The sequence below is a fragment of the Indicator indicator genome, chromosome 31, assembly GCF_027791375.1.
Source record: "Indicator indicator isolate 239-I01 chromosome 31, UM_Iind_1.1, whole genome shotgun sequence".
In the NCBI taxonomy this organism is placed as follows: domain Eukaryota; kingdom Metazoa; phylum Chordata; class Aves; order Piciformes; family Indicatoridae; genus Indicator; species Indicator indicator.
In genome coordinates this window covers 6,512,605-6,533,424 of record NC_072040.1, presented here as the reverse complement: position 1 = coordinate 6,533,424, position 20,820 = coordinate 6,512,605, and the positions used below count along the sequence as shown (strand labels likewise).

Genomic DNA, 20,820 nt, shown 5'->3' with positions numbered 1-20,820 from the left:
ACTTTTAAAGATGCTATTTTGTGTTTGGAAGAAAACAGTAGAGCTGAGATAAAAAAAGTCACCATATCTCACACCAGTGTGTTCTGCAAGTCCTATGCCAATTCCAAGTATAACATTCTGGGCAGTGAAAGCTTTGTTCTTACTGACCACCAGTACAAGCACTTCATAACAACATTGATTTTGGTATGTGTAGCAAAATGAATGAAGATTGTAATTCCCTAGCTATTAATAATTTAGCCTTATGCTAACTGCATCCAACAGTGATCTTAGAGCATTCTTTTAAACCAAGACAGAGATGACACTGACAGACAGATGACCTCAAACTTGTACAAGACTTCATATATGAACTAACTATGCAAATGTACTATCAGTGAGAAAACCCATTTTCTTCAGATCTGTATTGAATAATTAAATGAAAAACTTCTTCAGAGGCTACACAGGGTTTTAACATGCACCTGATCAAAATTCAGATTCAAGGCTTCTAGACCTCATGCAGTTGAAGAATCAGGAACTGAAAAGAGAGTAACATGTTCAGTTCTTAAAGTAAAAAGGGGAGTTAAATTTCATATTGCTTTCTACAGATGTTAATGAAGAGCAGGTAAACAGCTTTGGAAGGCTTTAAAATAATAACAATTTGTAAGCTCCACACTCCCACCCCATCTATCATTTTTCCTCAACATAGGGAAATTAACTGCACAGAATAATTTCTGAAGAGGAAATAGACTAGAAGAAGTTGCTGCTAAGTGGATGACTGAGAGACAGAAATGTAAAGGTGTATTTCTAGGACTAGAAGGAAAGATTTTAGGCTATATTTTAACACTATAAAAAAAAGTACTTCTTCCTCCTTTGAAAAACATCCCAATGCAACAACTGCCATTGAAAACATTTGGAAAGGTTTGTAAAATTCATCAGTTCTACATTAAGAACAAAGCTTGAAGTCCAAGTTAGGAACTCATCTAGGATGGGCTTTGGGAAACAGACACGAATGGACCTAATACAGCAGCGAATCCCTCACCCAGTATTTCCTGAGGTTTGATCATCCGCAGCTCAAGGAAGGTGTTGTAGCAGTCCAGTGCTGCTAAGAACATATCCATCCACCTCATGACTGCCTGCAAAGTGAAGGGCTCCTGCATACCATGGAGGGTTGGCTGAGAAAGCAGCCCAGATGGATTTTTAGCATCACTGCCACCTCCTTCAAATTTGTTAATGAGGAAAGAAACATCTCTGGTTTTCAGAACATCAGCCAGCCAAGAAGATGGAGATTTGTTTCCTGGTGGAAATGAAAACAGAAACATAAATTCTTTGGGAAAAATACATTTCAAACTGGCAAGGAGTTAGTGGCAAATGGATTGAGACACACCCAAACTTTGTGTTTTGCACTGGATCTTCCAGCAGAGAAGGTATTTGCTCTAGTCTAGCCTTGGTCATCCTACTTTAATTACCCACAAAAAGGAAGCAAAATTTGTGAGACACTCCCACTAGTTCCCAGCTAGAAAATCCTGCCTTCAGAGCTGGGTTCATAGATTCATAGAATGGTTTGAGTTGGAAGGGACCTTGAAGATCATCTACTTCCAGGCCCCTGGCATTGACAGGGACACCTTCTACAAGACCAGATTGCTCAAGGTCTCATCAAACCTGGCCTTGAGCAGTTCCAGAGAGGGTGCATCCATGACCTCCCTGGCCAACCTGTTTCAGTGTCTCACCACTCTCACTGTAAAGAATTTCTGTTTAACATCCAGTCGAAATCTATGCTCCTCAAGCTTCAGTCCATTCCCTCTCACCTTATCACTACAAGCCCTTGTAGTGGGCCTGTAAGTTCTCCTTCCTGGCTAGAAGGAAGTTTGCAATAAAACCATCTTCTGTGCCCACACAGTATTTGATTTCCAGTAAAAGCAACTACTCCGTTTCCATTTGACAGCACTGAGTGAACAGTAATTCACTCAAAAAAATAATTTCTCTTGTAATTAATACTTTGCATAGAAAACACAAAGGAAAGGTGCACACAGTAGAGAGAAAGCAAAGATGATGGTGGATTGTGACTTCAAATACCTGGTAATAAAGGAACAAATTCATAGAAGAGCTCCATGGCTTTATGTCGGCACTCTGTCTGAGGTCGTCCACACTGCACTAAGAGCCACATGACAACGTCCTGAAGACACACTGACTTAGTAGCTGGAAATCCTCTGCACAAAAATATTAGAGATTAATAGCCCTCTTGATATCTATCAAAAAGTCATAGTCTTCCAGCTGAATGAAAATCAAAATATTCCATGAGCATTACGCTATCTGTCTAAGCACAACCATCTGCACTACAAGGAAGAGCTCTTCTACAAGCACATCTTGCACTGCTTTCCCTCCCCCTCACTCTGCTTTGGATCCCCAAAGATGAGTCTTGTGGCAACAATTTATAACAGCAAAATCAGGTCTCCTCTCTTTCTAATGCTCAAAGAGACAAAAAAAAAAGAGATTAAATGCTTGCCTGCACAGGTTTGCTTATGCCTGCACAGGTTTCCCCCATCCCTGATTATCCAGTCTGCTAATTTACCAAATGTCAGAGCAGTGAGCTAACTCTCAGATTCCACTTGCATGCTTCTTTAGGATCACATGATAATTCAGGTAAAAAAGACCTCAGGAGGTCTCTAGTCCAACTTCCTGCTCAAAGCAGGGTCAGCTATGTGATCAGACCAGGTGACTCAGAGTTTCATCCAGTCCCAATACCAAAGCCATTCTGGCTTCTTCCACCTTTTTTGCTACTCCACTTTAATTGCTGATCATCCTGTTGCACTTTGTTCTACTTCTCCTAACACTCAAGAGGAATAAGAAGGACTTCAGAGGACTTTTCTCCAAGTGCTTTGCAGCACCAGTGCTGACACTGTCATAAACACTGCTGTGAGGGACATAGGCATTTCTTTTTCTGCCTGTCCTTGCCAAACTAAAGGAAGCTCATCACGCTGGAATGAATGACCATCACGATCCTCTAGTGTCCCAGCAGATATATCAGTAACTCCCAGCAGATATATCAGATCAATATCAGCATGATATATAGCATCAATAACAGCATGAATTCCTCATTCAGTGTTGAATGGAACTACACATGTTGTTCATTAAAATGCAATATGAATAAGTTTTAGAAAGGCAAACTGCTGACCGTGGTACCCGGCGCCTGCCTTCCTTGTTGAGAGCAGGAGCTTTATGCTTGATTATGCGCTTCAGGTGATTGACAGCATCACAACATTGTTGAGTGGTACCTGTGAGAAACAGAAAACTGACATCTATAAACAAACGCTAGTAACATGGTTAAATGAGTTGAGGTATTAGCTATACAAACGATGCAAGAGACTTACACACAGGATGCGTCTACCAGCTCCACTACTCTGCTTCTACAGGGAATTTTTCAAGGCCATAGAACAAAATCATGAAACAGCAGAGAAGTCAACATGGCCTTAGCCAGCCCTGAGGCCTCTGCTATAGAACTGGATTCTGCTTTCTGTGCTCATGCTTAGAACTGTAAAATATTCCTCCCGTATCAGTATTCCTTTTGGGGCCACTTCTATCATATCTTGAACTGTTTCTCTGAATGAAATAGAGCTTTGTAACATCAGATTGTGGATTTATGTTGTAATTACTGTTGATTGATGAAAGTTAAGGCATAAAAAAGCCCCATCAACAGGCAGGCAGGTTTTTTCCACATTAGTACTGTGGAAAAGGTCATAGATTCTTCACACAGCTACATACTGCAGCCAGGAAAGGTTATTACAAGATGATGAGAATCCTGCAGAGAATATACAGAAATGTCAATTCTTGAAGCATTCTGTCTGTTACAAAAGAGCAGACTTCATTTGAGCTGCATTTTTACACTGTGTAGCTGAAAAAACATCTGCAATGAGAAGCACCACTAGTGTTTTTAGTGTTACTATAAAACTGTAAATCACTGTAAATGTGAAAAGGTTCTTTCTCCTGGGCTCAAAATCTTCCACTACTATATCTTAGAAGAGTTGATTCAATGAGTTCCTAACTAAATTACAAATACCTCTCCACTAGTAAAGAAAACTAATCCTTCCTTTGTTGCTAAAGTAAACATATTTACTCTTCCTACAGTTATAGCAGTTTTTCTTTTTTAATCCAAGATTCAACAAGATGGCTTTTTTCTTCAGCTGACAGTTCATTAATTATAACTCACCTAATGATTTCTCATCTGTATGGGTTAGGGCCAGACTTTCCAGAAATACCACCAATGCTTCAAATACAAACTGCTCCACCAAAGAATTTTCTTCCCTTAAAAAAAAAAAAATCACAAATTAATGAGAAATATGAGTAGAAGAAGCACTGAGAAATTCTAATAAAAAAATCCCAAACAAGAAATTACAGTACTGTAGAGATAAACTTCACAAAATAGTTGCATAAAACACATCTAAACTCTGAAAAATAGCAATGAAATGTCTTTGAACCTTTAGTTAGTTTCAAGCTCTGTTTGCTCACCTAAATTCCCTGTAGATGCTGTTAAAAGCAAGTGCTGCACCCAGCCTCTTGAAGGCACTGGGATGAAGAGCAAGACTATACAGCCGTTTGAAAAGAGACTTGGTGTTTGCTGGGCTCTTCTCCTGCTGTCTTGGTGTTGTCTGCTTAATAGACCACTTCAAAAACTCTCGTACACACTGACCACAGAAATCTCTCAAAGTGCTGTCAACAGGATCCACTATGCCACTCTGAAATTCCACAAGATTATGTCATTGCAAGAATGAAAAAAGCAGCACACCGTTGTCTCACTGCAATCTTAGAACAGATAATTTACAGAGTGTTATTTCCAAGTTAAAAAACTGCACTCACCGTTTCCCAGAAACAACAAAGCTCCAGAATTACAACTGTCCAAGGGAAGAGGTCAGAATTCCCAGTGTTCAAAGCATGGGATTAGGCCTCAAAGACCTGGATTTCTACTCCTGTCTCAGCTACCATTTTAGCAGCCTTGTCTAAGTCACTTCATTTTCTGATGGGCCAGTTTCCTCTGCTTCAGAAGTGGTGGGACAAGACTGATTTTCATTTATAGAAAGTACTGCAAAACCTCCTGACCTAACTTGCCTCCAACCACCTCAACTCAGGGCAAAAGCCAGTTTTAAAGTTAAAGCTTTTGCACCTGGTGAAAGTAGAGACAGTCAGAGAAAAATTAAGCACTCATCTAAAGTAGCTTTCATCCAGCTATGGGGGTGAATGTATTTCAGCAGTTCCATGTATACACTGAAGATAAAAAGAGTGCTTCATTATTCCTATAGACTCTAAAGATGCTACATCTGCAGTTTGAGAATGTCAAAGGAATAGCCAAATATGTTAGTTAAGACATATTAAATGGTCATTTACAAAAGAAATTAAAAATTATGAACTATTTTCCTTCTTTCAGACAAATCAGGAGTCATTACACCTGTTTGTGTGTTCCTGGTTCTTTCACTAGAACAGTGATGCTAGGTAAAAACAGTCACATGGCACAGGAAAAAGAGAAGAAAGACCTACCAAGATAGCTTCCAGCAATGCCACTGTATCTTGACTCTCAAATTTTTTGTTGTTGGTAAACCAGTGAATGAGTTGCATCACTAAAGGCTCATACAACTGTCTTGTTACCTGAAAAGAGTAAACACCAGATGCACTTCTAGGACTGATATATTTCTGTGCTAATCTGCTATTCAAAATATGTAACAACAAAACCTAGTACTCCTTTGGAAAAAAGAGTCTATAAGACTAATAATCAGATTCATATTCCATTGTTATACCTGGTTGCATATTGTCATAGCAAGCCATGATGGAAGGAACCATTAAATATACTTACACATGCACACATACATGCTTGGAGTACAGTGTGCAGGGGGCTGGAACAATCCAGACATTATTTACCAATGGTTTATGTTCAGCCATATGCCAGCAAAAGGGGTTTCACTAAAATGGTAACAGCTACAGAACACGAAGTCCCTTAGATCTAAAAAGAGACCCCAGATGCCAAGGTGCAAACACCAGGCACAAAACCTATAATTTCAGTAGAGCTGAACCTGTGCTATTCTATTTTGTGTAAAGAGGGAGAAAAAAAGTTCAGATGTTCAATTAACCATATTATCCTTAACTATCCGTGAGGCAGCTACCATGAGGCAGCTTTCCCAAAAGCTCTTCTGGTAGATGGTAGCCTTGCACTCATTCCATATTGAAATAAACAACTTTGTCTTGGATTTAATTTATTACAGAAAAAGGAAAATACAGAAATTAAACACAGCAATAGAGAGTGGTTAGAACCACAGACTCTGAATGAACCTCAAAACCTGAATCTTGAAACCTTCACGTGTTTGTACACTCCTCTGAGGCATTCTGAATTGCACTCCACTGCTGAAGACTTTTAAGAGTCTTCAACCCCAAAACCCTGGAAAACTATCCCCAAAATATAGTTTCAGTTTACAAAATACACTGCATCGGTGGGGAAATAAAAACGCAACACGTTGGGGTAACTTCTAACAGGATACCTTCTAAATAAAACAGTAAATTCATCCCCACATTATAAACAAGCTGGAATGTTTATAAATGATGATTATAAATCTGATTACCGGGTCTACATCACAAGCAAGGCGAAGCAGTACTGGGAATACTCTCTTATGTAACTGGTACATGGGTGGGGGACCCTGACGTCCTTCTGGTATCTGAGACGCTTTCCCCAGCATGTAGGTGACTATGCTGTGTAGCAGCTCACATGCTGCAACCTGAAATTCAGAGGTCCCCTTGGTTATGCATCCACTACTTTCACAGACAAGACAAAATTGTGAAGACAGACTGAGTCACAAGAAAGGATGTACTTGAGAAATCACTCCAATCTATGCTAAATTACTGTTCCAGGAACAGATAATGCCCGTGGAAATAATTTATGCACATTCTAACTGGCCTTTCTCCCAGTGTATTCGTCTCTGTCATGAGCAGTCATTTTTCAGATGGAGAAAATTCATCACTGGATGAATCACCCATCATTGTGTTTTCAAGGATACCTCTGTTCTGGATTATCTTGGGATATCAACATCCTAATCCAGCAAAGCAGCAAAGTGTGCCACTGCTTACTGCAGAGGGGGTTGGACTAGATGGCCTTTGAAGGTCCCTTCCAACCCAAACCATTCTATGATTCATTTAAGTGCTCTGCTGGACTGAGCTCAAATTCACAGGCTAGGCATGAGGAGGAGGCCAAACAGCGCTGAAGATCAACCTATTAAAAATTTTCTTCATTTTTGTGAGTTAACTCTCAAAGCACAAAATTGTCTGACAGAGCTTACTGAAACTTCAGATCCTTAGCTTTTAAGCTCTCAGAATAAGGTCATCATGAAAGAGCACCAAGGAACCACATCGCTACCAATGAGTTAATTAAACCAAGTCTTTAACAAGGAAGATTGTATTTTATGCAGTAATTATCAAATAACACTAAAAAAAAAAGGCACATTAAAAACATCAATACTTTTGTTTGTCTGTCACTTGCAGAAAGCGCCAGCTCAGTCACACGAGGCAAGAATAAATCCAGGTAGATAACAGGCTTCATATCTGCAAATGGCACAGCAAAGCTCAGCCGCTTCTCAGTGTCCCAGGACACACATTTCTTCATCATCTCTTCTGCAGAGGTAGCTGATACATTTAAAAAGATCAAAGCAAACAATAAGCCATATATAATATGCATAGAGCAAGTCCTTCCATAGCTCAGTCAAAAGATCTGCAACCTGCCAATTGCAGTTAGAGTGCCACCATATGGTGTTTGTGTTCCATGAATTACTGGATTACAAGCACCAGAGATGTGTTAGCAGGCTGGTTTTATTTGCACATCCAAACAGATGTTGAGTCACCACATGGAAATGCTAATTGTAGCCTCCAGTTGCAATACAGGTAGGTTTGGAGACAATCCTAAAGCCAGATGATGTTAAGACCTCACTGAAATCTGCTTTCAAGAGAGTGAAGAGGCATGTAAATATTTTTTATTTAGTGAGAGGACACTCACCTGTAATTAAGTTGTGGTTGATCTGCCCTCCCAAAGACCCTAGAAGCCGTGCCACTCTAGTCCTTACTGCTTCCAAGGAGGGATTGTCATCCTAAAAATTTCAACAGATTCATATTAGTGAGGAGTTAACTGCTCTGTAGAAGTAACTCGGTTTACATAGCAGATGAAGGTTTTATGGCTGTTATTAATATATGGATGAAGAAGGTAAAATGAAGAACTTGTAAGCAGAATAACTACATCAAAGAAGACAACAGTTTTGGTTCAATAAGCTAAAGAGGGCAAGACTGGAAAGCATTTTTATCATATTTTGTGGGCTTTCAACTGCCATTTCTCAAGTAAAAGTTACAAGGTTGAACTGATCTAAGAGAGAAATAACCCTCAGAAAAAAAATGTGCATGCAACAAAGAAAGAAACAGTAGGAAGTGATTAACACACATTTAAGTCTAAAGAGAAACAGTGTTCTTACCAATGAAGAAGTCTTTGCTTTTCTTAAATGCTGTATCACAACCTTATTAAATCCCTTCTGGACTGCTCGAGAAAGTTTCCTTACTTCCCAGTTCTGGGATTCAGCTGATGAACAACAACCAAAAAAAGTATTTTAGCATTAGTTTTGTATTGTACCAGCACCTCATGCACCTACTTAAAGAGTTTCTTTAAAAAAACTCACTTTGGTATTGCCCATTTTTATTCTTAAGCTATAACAATTATTTTCCTTTAAAACCTTTATGAAGGAAAGTAAGAGTTAGTGAAAACTAAGCTGATTCAAATATACAAAGCACAAATCACAGAGAAGTGGCATATAAAATGGCTACAATTAATCATTGCTTGACAGTAGCAAATAAATTTTAAGTTTAAGAAAAAGGCAAATTTTGAGGTGCAAGAGAAGTTCTATTGTTCCAACCACAGAAGTGCACAATGCAGACAAGAAGTATGTAATATGTCACTTCCACATCCTTAGGCTATGAAAAAATTATTTTCCTCTCTCCCTCATAAGTAACAATTTTTTGCCAGTAAATACCTGCAGAGGTAGAGGTTTTCAAATACCCATCAAGAAGAGGTAGAACATCCTTGTAGTAAGGTTGCATTATATGTCTGGGGATGTGAGCTGACCACTCTTCCAAAGCATCCAGTCCCAGATCAGCCATTGGGGTACAGCTAAGGCCCAGCTTAAATGCATTCTATGTGTCAAATGGAAAATTATCAATCTTTTATTTTTATTAGTGGTATTATTTTATTTAATGGTAAAGGCCCCCATATTTTAAAGCATTTAGCATACAATACATCTTCCTTCTTAATAACTTTTTTCAGCTTAACACCTCACTCAAGATCAGTACAGGAGACATATTAAATGGCAACACAGGCACTGAGTCAGCTTAGTGCAAAAGCAAATGCTGACAATTTACTTGTTTATCCAGAAAGTCAGATCATTTCTATTCTATCCCACTGAAGACAGTGCAAAGCTTCATAGTTATCTTAATTGCACAACAGGCTACTAACTTTCCTCCAGAATTATTCTGTATTTTACCAAGAGAAAGAAAAAAGTGTTATCTGTACATCAGTTTGACCTACCTGCAGTGCAGGAACATATGCTTTGATATCAAGCATGACGATGTCATGTGGTAAACAAAGCAAAAAATTCAGACAGGATGCCAACAACTCATCCTTATACTGTTTCATTTTTGCTGCAACCTAAAATTCAGATAAAACAGAGGAAGATCAATCATAAATCTTTGAGGATCTTGATTTAGGTGTATCAATATCCATGCAAACACACAACTCAAAGCCAATGATGGAACATCACTCATATGCAGACAGTAACCAGAAAGTATTTAATGTACTGTTATGCACATATTTCTCAATTGTATCTGAATAGGATACACCTCTTCTGACAATAAGTAAAAATCAGACAGAAAAAGACCTTAACCTACCCCTATGCTGCATAATTCAAAGAGCTGGAATACCTCTTTCACACATGTAAGATTTCTCAGAAGACAAATTTTGATTGTGCTATGGATGCTTATATTCAAACCAAGAAAGCTAGCCGGCAAAATCACTTACCTCTTTTCCAAACTTTACAAACAGTGCAAAGCAAGACTTCTTTTCTGGGTCTTCAGGACACTTTTTGAGACTCTTTGGACTGACACCCTACCAAACAGAAACCACAAGTCAAGAGTATTAAAAATGTAGCAGACAGTACGAATATGAAGCATAGGTTCAACTCAGAATACACAAATCACTGCCCAGTATGAAACTGGCATCAGTGAAAACCTGAAAGGTACCTCTGTTCTCTCAAAGTTTAAAAAGCAACACTTACAACACTGAGGGTCAGCTTTTTGGAATACACTTAATAATACCAAAATAAGCAAGATATATATGACTGAAAAATAACTTTTTGGTGGCTTCATTTTCTCCATGTCTGCCCAGCTAACAAACCATGAAAGAAAAACACATCCCTAGTAGTGGATGGCTAGGTGGCAAGACAGAATGCTGGTGGAGTAAGAAAAGGGCAGTTCAGAACATTATCTACAGTACAAGCATCTACACCAGTGCATTCCCAGATTTGCTTCACTTAGTGCCATCACCAGCAGTGGCAGGGACATTTCTGGGCTCTGTGGTGTGCTACACACGATAGGATGAAGCACAGTCACTTTAAAACAGCTTCCACACCACAAATGATGCCTCTACCAATACAGAATCATATTGCCTGTGGAAATCAGTGAGTGGAATAGGAGTACAGCCCAGAAACCAAGTAATTAGCCCATGGGTATCTGTGCTGCTCTGGCTAGATTGTTCCTGGTATGCACACTATCCTCTGTACCACCTGCACTGCAAAAGGATTTCCCATCCCTCTGCTCACTCAGCTCAAGATCTCTGAAAGAGCATTACACATGGACCTGTCACTTCAGAAAATGGGCTTCTGGTCTAAATTTTGACTTTGTCTCTGCTTGTATCTAATGAAGGCATAACATGCTATAAACATCTGAAACAGCTAGGTAACACTTCCAGTGAACTATTTTCCATAGCACTTAAAAAGACTACATAAATAACTGCACTATCACTAATGTAATGTTACCCCTCCATTAGGAAAAAGAGATTTCACCTCAAAGTATTTTATTTTCTTGGCAATTTTCATTGTAACAGAAAGCAGCTTGTAGAATCCACTAATAAGAGGTAGTCTTGTTGAGTGTATAATAAGCTCATAACCAAAGGAATATAACCAAGGGCTAAAGTATTCAACATGCTTCTCTGGAAGTATCTCTCTAAAACGGATGCATAGGAAAAGAAAAAAGAAAGAAACAATAAAATATTTGTTCAATATTTTTACAAACTTTCAAGGCAGTAATAGATAGAGAAGTATTGCTTTAACAGAGCAGCTCCAAAGACAGTGAGGAAACAACTATACACTGCCTTCTGAGGCGAGCACAGGAAGATTTTTGTTTTGCTTTACAGCACAAACCCATCTCTCTCTCATTTATCTTGTTACTGAATGTCTACAAACACACACACTCTCACACATCAGATTTCACTACCAAGACTGCAGTATTGTTAGGGGAAATCAGCTGCACCTCCACAGGCAAACAATGCTGCACCTTTCACTGGATGCCCAATACTACTTTATGAAGACTTTATTTCAGGTCTTTGAAGTATTTAGCATATATAGTCTGGTAGAACACTAAAGGTTACAAAGCAAACTGGAAGATATCTGCACCCAAATAATGAAAGTGAATGTCTTGTCTCCTGTACTCTTTAAAAAATACCTGAGCTAAAAAAAAAAAAAAGAGCTAAAAAAACTTTGTATGCTTCTAGCATACAAGGATCATCAGGTATAAGGTGCAACACACCTCAACATGAGGAGAAACCTCTTTACTGTGAGGGTGATGGGAGCACTGAAGCAGGCTGTGCAGAGAGGTGGTGGAATCCCCTTCTCTGGAGATTTACAAAATCCTCCTGGATGAGTTCCTGAGTGACCTGCCCTAGGTAATCCTGCTTTGACAGGGGGCATTGGACTGGACGATCTCTGGAGGTCCCTTCCAACCCCTAACATTCTGTGATTCTGATGTCTGAAGCACACATACTGCTGTCTGCCTCCCAATCACCTTCTGCGTTTTGAAACACACTGTTTCAGAAACAGGCATCTTAAATAAACCCCACTTTGAATTTCCTCCAACTACTTTGCAACTTCCAGATTACATCAAGCCATGTTAATACCTGCAGAATTCCACCAGGTTGATAAAGGCAATATAGTCTGTTGGCTTCGCTGGCCGAAGGTTTGAAGCAGGATCAGAAGTAGGCCCAACCAAAGCACTGTCAGTTTCATTTTCATCCTGAAAACAAATATTGAAGCAAGAAAGAAACAGGTTGTCTAGCTTGGTCATGGATGCTTCCTCTCTGAAGGTGTTCAAGGCCAGTTTGGATGAGGCCATGAGCAATGTGGTCTAGTGGAAGGTGTCACTGCCCATGGCAGGGGGTTGGAACTAGACTATCTTTAAAGTCCCTTCCAACCCAAACCATTCAATGAACCTATTAACTTTTTTTTCCAGATAAAGGGTTTGTCCCTCCTCCTTCTTCTAGCTCCGACTAGCTGGTCTGACACAGGAAATGGACTAAGAATTGACACATCAAAAATTCAAAGAAATACTAAGGGATGCTTGCTTTAAAGGAGAAAGCAAACAGAAACATTAAAATCACTAGAGTAGGGAGTGCAAAATAACAGATTGTGAGCTTCTACTGATTCAAAATGTTTCCATCTCCTAACACTGCAATGCAATATTCAGTATTCACTTTATTATCAATGTTACTTTGAGGACACTGCAAGGAGCTATCTAAGCATAATGAAAACAGAACAGGTAACGTGGGTTTGATTTCCCCTACAACAGCAGGAGTTAAAGGACAATCCATCAGGTCTCACCTGTTCATTAACATCCAGTTTCTGAACAGTCAGGTCCAGTTTCTCAATAATCTTCAGAAGAGAATTGATAAATTCGTCATACAGCAAGCGATTCAGGGACTGCAGTGCTGAATTTTCAGTAAGAAAGCTTTCGTCTTCAAAAACACATTCCTATGTAGGAGAGAAAAAGTTCACATTTCAAAACCCCACTGAATATTATTTCTTGAATTTAGCAAGATTTGAATGATCTAGAAAATTCATCTTCAGACATTTCTCAGCTGTTATGGAAGCCTAAATTAATCCCCGTTTAATTCATTAATCAACCACGAAATCCAACTAAAACCAGGAAGCAGTTCTTCTATAGCATGACATCTGAAAATGTCTAGGGTAGAAAAGCAGCTAAAAGACTCAGGATTACGTTTCCTTTTGTACTTCCACATTAAATATGCTTTTACCTTCATTGTGCCACAGTTCAGTAGACTTCGAAAGAGATACAGATAGTCCTTATATGTTGGTACTTTGGATCTCCCTGTCCCAAACTCCCCAGCTTCAAGGGATTCTTCTGACCCAGAAGTCTCTTGTCCCCAAAAATCCTGAAAGGATATATTTTTCAGAAACACTGCTGTGGTGGGTTGACCTTAGCTTGGACACCAGGTGCCCATCAAGGTGCTCCATCACTCTTCTCCTCAGCAGGACAGGGAGGGCAGGAAATAAGATGGAAAAAAAACCCCATGGGTGAAGATAAAAGCAGTTTAATAAAGCCAAAGCAAAGACTGTGAGTGGAAGCAAAGCAAACCAGAAGATTTATTCTCTACTTCTCATCAGAAGGCAATGTGCAGCTACTTCCCAGGAAGTGGTGCTTCACTGCACATAGCAGTTGTTCCAGGAGAGAAATAATAAATGTCTTCCCCTCCTGCTCTTTCAGCTACAAACACAAGCTCAGCCCCATGAAGGCTGCTATGTAGAAAATTAATTTCATCTCAGTGTGACCCAGGCTAAATGTAAAATGTAAATGTAAAATTACTTCTACAGGCATAAACATGAAATGGTTGGCTTTATCACTCAACCATTCTGAAAAGAGCACGTAACAACAAGGTCCTTTCAAAAAAATCTCTGAAGATCTTCTAGTGGTCACTTAGAGAAACTCCATAGTTATGCTGCTACACAGGAGCTTTAAAAATCCTCCCTTAACACAAACATTCAGTAAAACCTCTAAAGTGTCCAAAATCTGTTAACCTAGAAGAAAGCTGTATGACCTTAATTGCAACCTATTTTGTTGCAGACAACCTGAACAAACAAAAATTGCAGAGAACAAGTCAATTTCCTGTCATTTTTTCCCATTCAGTACAAGAGACACATCTTCATTATGCTGAGCAGATGTAATGACCAGAGACCAATCACAACTGAGTCACAACTCAAAATGGAGAGCACTGTTTTTGCTTCTTTGGGCCTTCCTGTTACTGGGCTAGATCTTCAAGAACTGGGATGTATGCCCTAGAGATGTGGACAAAAAAAAAATATATTTAAACATTTTACCTTTGAAAATGGGATTGGCTTGGAGAAGATTCTGATTAATCCCTGATGCACTGAAACAAACAAAAATATTGCTCAAGCAGACTTAAAAAGACACAGCACCCACATCACATTAGCAATGAACTAAATCAATTTTCTATTTGCTGTCAGGATGAGGGGAAGGCAAAAGAACACAGATTTTTCTTTCATCACAAGCATTGCCAAAACCAGATCCAGAGCTTTAGGATGTTTCACAGGGAACCAATTTTGAACTTTCTTCTTTCTATTTTTTCCTCAACCCTGTTATGACTTCTCCCTGACTTCAAATTCAGTGATGACCAAGGCACTGTGAAGCCCCTTTCTCCCCACAATCCTTCAGAGCAGGAATGTAAGTCTTCTGTTCAGATTATTACAAAAACATTCTCCTGCCTTCAATGACAGCCACTCTGTTATCCCAAACAGTCATTGGAAGTATTCCTCAGGTGATTTAACAATGGATATTGAAAAACAACACAATGAGAACCCTAAACCTCCATTTGTAGAAGATGGGAAAAACTAAAACCTTAATTTTTGGCTCCAAATGTCTATCTACATATCTCTCTTAGAAGCAGTTAATCAATTTAGGGGGACAAAAAAATGCAACCCAAAACCTTACAACCTCCCCAAAACCACAACAGTTCATATCACAGACTTACCCACTGTGCTAATAAAACTCCAGAGAACAGGACCTTTTCCTGAGAGGGCTAGAAATACCTTTATTATAGACCTGCAACAGATTAGCTGCATTTTTTCACTGTATTGTGGAAAGTTATTGATCTGCAGCACAACCAGGTGTTCAAGAACTGGAGTGTATGCTTCAGGAATCTAGAAGAAATAAAACCAAACCACCCATCACACAAAGACAATGATTATAACTTGGTATCATGTGGTAAACTATTTCAAGCAAGATATTTTGCTACAGCATGACCTGATCTGAGAACAATAGATCAGCAAGTGAATTAATCTTACTTATTAAAAAAAAACACCACGAAAAAAACCAAACAACAAACCACAAAAAAACCCAACAACAACAAAACCTAACAATCAACAACAATCAAAACCCCAAACAAAACAGAACAGGAAAGCTTCTTGGAATACATCATGGGAAGCAGTTCCTGAATACATCAGTCACTTAGTGGAACCAGTCCTAAACTTATTAGGCAAGTACCAATTTAGTTAAGCAATAGCAACACAGCAGTATAACCTCTTCATACTTAACAGTTTGAATGCAGAATGTAATTGAAAGTCTCTCCTCTGCACCAACCCTACTTCCCAGCTCCAGATAGGATTCAGAAAGCCCTCATTAGAACACAGACAGCACAGCATCAGAGGAAAACTGAAGTATCAGCCTCAGAGAACATGCTAAGCATCAATACTAAAAAATAAAGTAGGTACAGAGTGATATAATCACACAAAGAGAAGGGCAGGACTAAGTCCAAATCAATAGCTTCACCTAAAATAAATAAAAAAGCCTCTTCAGATTTGGCTATCATGGTTAGCACTGCAATGCACTGTTGAATTTTATGTTCTGTATTCTGTGCACTTTCTTCAAATACAATCAAATAAAGTGTTCTTCTGATATGACTCCTATCCTCTGGAGCTAAATGTCATTCTATTTCAGATAAAGAAACACCTTCAGGTAAGTTCATAGCTACTACTTCCTTGTATATCTATAGCTGCATAGAAAAATTGACTGGTACTTTAAATGCTCCACTTACTGTATCTATATGGACTACCACACTTGCAATGGACTGGAGGAAACTTGGTAGCTGATACATATGGTCATCTATTGTTTCTGCTTCTGTGAGGTACATTTGCTTACAGCGCTGAAGGAGCTCAACGTACATGTTGTCAACATCCTTAGAGTGTAAAGCTTTACAAGGCTTAGAGAGAAAATAAAACACTGAATTAGCAGCTTTGTACAGCCAAGTAAACATATCCTGTAGCATGAAAACCAGACAAGCCTTCACTGAGCCATAGTAAGAATAATCTTTTAATTTTTTTCCAGGAACTCATTACATCTGAATAAACTAACTTTAAGTATTTTACTTGCTACACATAGGAGAAACATGGTAACTGCAATGAACTAAAATGATGTCTGATAGATGCAGCATAATTTACTATAAAAACATTTGAACTTCTATTGACACAATTTGAAATCCAGTCTGAAAAGCACAGAATTTGGATGTGAATGTCATAAACGTGGCATTAGGGATGCTAATATTCACTTAGATTGTGATCAAGCTGCATTACAGTAGTAAGTGACTTACTTTTGTGTGCTTAACCAATTCCCATTCACAGGGTCCTACTATCTAACATTTAACCCAGAAGCCCAAATTCTGAACTTTTATTGTGCTGGGGTCTGTACAAAGGACAAAGACTAATCCTAAAGTAATGAACAAGTAGAAAGCATCCCAAACAGTACTAGAGGGTAGGTAACAATGCTTACAGGTTTCTATAGTATGATCTATTAATCACAGTACTTAGCATGGGCTAGGTCAAAAACTGTTTTTTGTGGAAAAGGTACCAGGAACCAAGTCACAGGCAAGAGCTGTAACAGGGAACTGGCTATGGAAAAAGAATGGACTGACTGAGGCTAAAGGCTGAATCTAGTCTGTCTGAAAACTTCTCATTTGTAGAACTGCAAGTATTGGCAATTATTTTAGTGAATAGGCAGTAGAAGAAATTATGCCTTGAAACTGAATCAAGCACTGATCTTGTGTGCAGACTAAGCTCACAACTTGCAGTAGCAGCAAGACTCTGCACATACTGCTGCAAAAAGCCCATATCCACGAATGGCGATGGACAGCTCTTTGCTGCTCGAATCCATTCTCCTGATGATTCCATAGAACTGCTCCATGAAGAACTGCAACTTGCTTTTGTGTAGCTCTGCATCCTGGGCTACCATTAAAGAAATCTGTAAAGTAGATTAAAAAAACTTCAGCATTTCCAGAAAGATGAAAAAACCCACCAAAAAAAAAAATACAGTAAGTCTTAGAAGATACCTAGCTTGTAACACGAAGCAATTCAAACAAAATGATTCTTTATTAAACAGATTCACTGAACTTCCAAGCACCAAACATTCCCACTATTTCAAGAAATCTGACTTTGCTTTAGTCTCAGAGATCCCAGTGAAGTTTCAATACCTGCTTGAGGAATGAATCTAGTGCAGAGTGACTGGCTTTCTTCAGCTCAGGATTGTTGTGGCCACACCACTTAGATATTGTTTCAAAGAGGGAGATGTAGTTGTCCAGGAGCAAGGCACCAAACTGAGCAGCATGCCAAGTGAACAACTGTAAACCAGCTGCAATTTGAACACAATTCTCATTAAAACTCAGACATATTCCACTTCCCCAAACCAGACCAGACTATAAAAGTCCACATTAGGTCTTCAGGCAGATGTGTCTGCCACCACAGGAGGGTTTAACAAGTATTCAGAATCATTACAGTGTCAGTATCCAAACATTAAGAATTTAAGCATAAAAACAACCCTCCAGGATCCTCTCTTTCAATCTATACCATCATAGAAAGCACAATTGTGTCCTGAAGTAATTTATATTAACAGTGAAAAAGAAACAGACTCTACTGGTTACAAATAATAACACTTGATCACACAATTCAAAAGGATGCTCTTTCTCCTTTACTTCATGAACTTAATAGGTCCCAATTTCCTTCTCTTTCTTCCAGTGAAATTCCCATTCTCTTCCTATTTTTCAAACTTTAACCCTATCCACTACTTTCTGTTTTCTCCATATTTAATACATTCTTTATATTTCTACTCCTGCCATGATTCCCTTCTCATACTGAGGTTTTGTACTACTCCAGAGGGGCAAATGGCATCGAGCACAATGCTGCTCTTCATAAGCTGCTTAGACCTTGCCTAGTTTAACCAAATACCCATTTAACTCTTTAGATTCCAACTTAAAGTTGGATTTTTTCCTTGATCAGCTTAGAAGACTAGAGCCATCTGAACACAGCTAGCAGGGAATGAACAGCTCCAGATAGAAGACACCATTGTATGGTAAGCACCTCAGCACAAATGGAAACAATTCCCAACCTTACCTAGTTGCACTGCATATCGCTTCTGATCAACCTGTAACACCAGAAAAGGTTTCTCATGGATGAGTTGCTCTTCACCAGGGCTAATTCATTTATGTGGAACAGTTAACATGTGGCAGATTTACCTGTGGGTTGATTGCCTTCATTGCAAAATCAAAGATCTCCCTGGCAGTCTGAGGATCTGTGAAACAATCCAACAGTGAGTAGTTCACTTACTGACATGCAAAAGGTAGAGCGAAGACAAAGATATTTTTGTTCAGAGCTTGGTATGAAAAAGCAGGACTGGAAAGCATTACATAATTCATCTGAAGAGGTAGAGATTATTTTTCCTGAAATACTCTTAAATTTGATAAAAAATGCACATCTCTATCCATGGCTTTTCCTGAACACCGCTATTTTAACAGGCATGTCCCTTAAAAGGGAACCACATCCCTGTGTAAACCACATTCCAGCTTCAATGTGGCTCTCACAGCCTCCCAATCTGTGGTTAGAAAACAGCCCTTCACAGAATCAAAGAATCACAGAATGGTAGGTGTTGGAAGGGGCCTCTAGAGATCATCCAGTCCAATCTCCCTGCCAAAGCAGCATCACCTAGGACAGGCCCTGCAGAAATGCATCCAGGCAGGTTTTGAGTCTCCAGAGAAAGATTCCACAACCTCTCCAGGTAGTCTGTTGCAGTGCTCTGTCACCCTCACAGCAAAGAATTTTCTCCTCACATTGAAGTGGAACCTCCTGTGTTTCAGCTTGTACCCATTGTCCCTTGTCCTATCACTGGGCACTACCAAAAAGACCCTGGCACCTTCATCTTGACACCCACCCCTCAGATACTTACAGACATTGATAAGATCCCCTCTCAGCCTTCTATTCTCAAGACTAAACAGCTACAGGTCTCTCAGTCATTCTCCACAGCAGAGATATTTAAGTCCCTTTATCATCCTTATAGCTCTCTGTTGGATACTCTCCAGCAGATCCCTCTCTCTCTTGAATTGGGGAGCGTGAAACTGGATATGGTATTCCAGGTGTGGTCTCATTAGGGCAGAGTAGAGGGGGAGGAGAACCTCCTGGACACACTTTTCTTGATGTACCCTAGCAAACATTTACATGCAGAAACACAAAGTGAAGCCAGTCCACGTAAAGACAGACAGCATGCAGATGGACAGACCTTCATTTTGCATAAAGCACCTGCCAGTGGGGAAATTTTCATTCTGAGTTCACAGCAGATCAAATTGTATAGCTTTTACATAGAACAAGAACTGACCTTCATCTAAGGATTTGGTAAAGTTGTACATGAGTGCAACCAGTCCCTTCAGGCATCCCGCTACAACAGATAGCTTAGGTGGCCTTGTAGCTGATGTCATCTAAAAAAGAAGGAGGAGTTTAAAAAAAATTTACTCTCAAGTTAAGACAAACTTACACCAAGGTTTCCCAGTTCCTAGAAGTGTAGGTTAAATTCCATATTCCAACTGAATACACTTATGTTAGCACCTGCCTCTATGAACACAAGTCCACAGAGACATTTCCTGCTCAGAAGTTTCATATCATTTGGGAATTTAACTACAGAAGCATAAGAAATCCTCTGAAAAGCATGAACTATATTCCAAGAACAACCACTAGATTACACACATCAACGTCTTAAAAGTGAGGAAACAGGAAAGTAAAGTTCAGCAGAACTGTGATATTTACCTGAAGTTCAAGGATTTTGCAGCTAGTAGAGACCAAAGCATAAACTATCAGTGCATGGCAGTGTTACTTTTCTTGGGTGCTGCTGCAATGTAGGAACCATTTCTTCTCACAGTAAATTGGCTAATTCACTGTCACTGATGGCCCTGAATTTTTACTCTGAAAGCTTCTCAGAACCAGAGAAGACAAAACATCAACAGTCCTTAAGGAAGCATTTATGACTGTCCAGTTAGACCCCTACAAACTGTCCTAGTTAAAACACATATCCCAACACACAGTGCACACAAAAAGGCAAACAACCAAAGCAATGCAAGAGCCTGAAAGAGAACACCAATCCTACCTGTGTTTTAAGCTCTCCCAAGTAAGCTCGGAATAGTTTCTCAGAGTGGTTAATCATGTCACTAGGCTGGACTTCCCCCAGAACTCCCAAAAGCTCATAAATCTTCTCCAATACTAGAAAGTAATTTAAAATTATTAAGCATTACTGACTGTAATAATTACTTCGACATTTCTATTGCAACTCCTATGCAACTTGCAACCTTGAGAAAACCAGCCCTGATGGCTTAATTTTAATAGGTGATTAGCCTGTGGGAAAGACAGCTCTTCATGAGCTACATATATTTATACATACCTACTTATCATGACC

At 39.2% G+C, this 20,820-nt stretch overlaps 1 protein-coding gene across 1 annotated transcript in view; it reads right to left on the bottom strand.

Annotated features, from left to right (window-relative positions):
- The window catches only part of PRKDC (protein kinase, DNA-activated, catalytic subunit), a 79,388-nt gene that overhangs the window by 55,066 nt on the left and 3,502 nt on the right, over nt 1-20,820 (bottom strand). Inside the window, exons 6-31 of the mRNA XM_054394781.1 lie at nt 20,515-20,627; nt 19,753-19,852; nt 18,620-18,675; nt 18,498-18,528; nt 17,582-17,739; nt 17,206-17,352; nt 16,154-16,318; nt 15,092-15,260; nt 14,421-14,470; nt 13,340-13,477; nt 12,906-13,055; nt 12,206-12,321; nt 11,097-11,256; nt 10,055-10,141; nt 9,566-9,685; nt 9,015-9,174; nt 8,463-8,566; nt 7,997-8,087; nt 7,466-7,629; nt 6,576-6,728; nt 5,503-5,610; nt 4,480-4,706; nt 4,181-4,275; nt 3,149-3,248; nt 2,050-2,183; nt 1,016-1,270 (exon numbers count right to left, since the gene is read on the bottom strand). Coding sequence (XP_054250756.1) covers nt 1,016-1,270; nt 2,050-2,183; nt 3,149-3,248; nt 4,181-4,275; nt 4,480-4,706; nt 5,503-5,610; nt 6,576-6,728; nt 7,466-7,629; nt 7,997-8,087; nt 8,463-8,566; nt 9,015-9,174; nt 9,566-9,685; nt 10,055-10,141; nt 11,097-11,256; nt 12,206-12,321; nt 12,906-13,055; nt 13,340-13,477; nt 14,421-14,470; nt 15,092-15,260; nt 16,154-16,318; nt 17,206-17,352; nt 17,582-17,739; nt 18,498-18,528; nt 18,620-18,675; nt 19,753-19,852; nt 20,515-20,627 — 3,351 coding nt within the window. The remainder of the gene's footprint in view (nt 1-1,015; nt 1,271-2,049; nt 2,184-3,148; nt 3,249-4,180; nt 4,276-4,479; nt 4,707-5,502; nt 5,611-6,575; nt 6,729-7,465; nt 7,630-7,996; nt 8,088-8,462; nt 8,567-9,014; nt 9,175-9,565; nt 9,686-10,054; nt 10,142-11,096; nt 11,257-12,205; nt 12,322-12,905; nt 13,056-13,339; nt 13,478-14,420; nt 14,471-15,091; nt 15,261-16,153; nt 16,319-17,205; nt 17,353-17,581; nt 17,740-18,497; nt 18,529-18,619; nt 18,676-19,752; nt 19,853-20,514; nt 20,628-20,820) is intronic.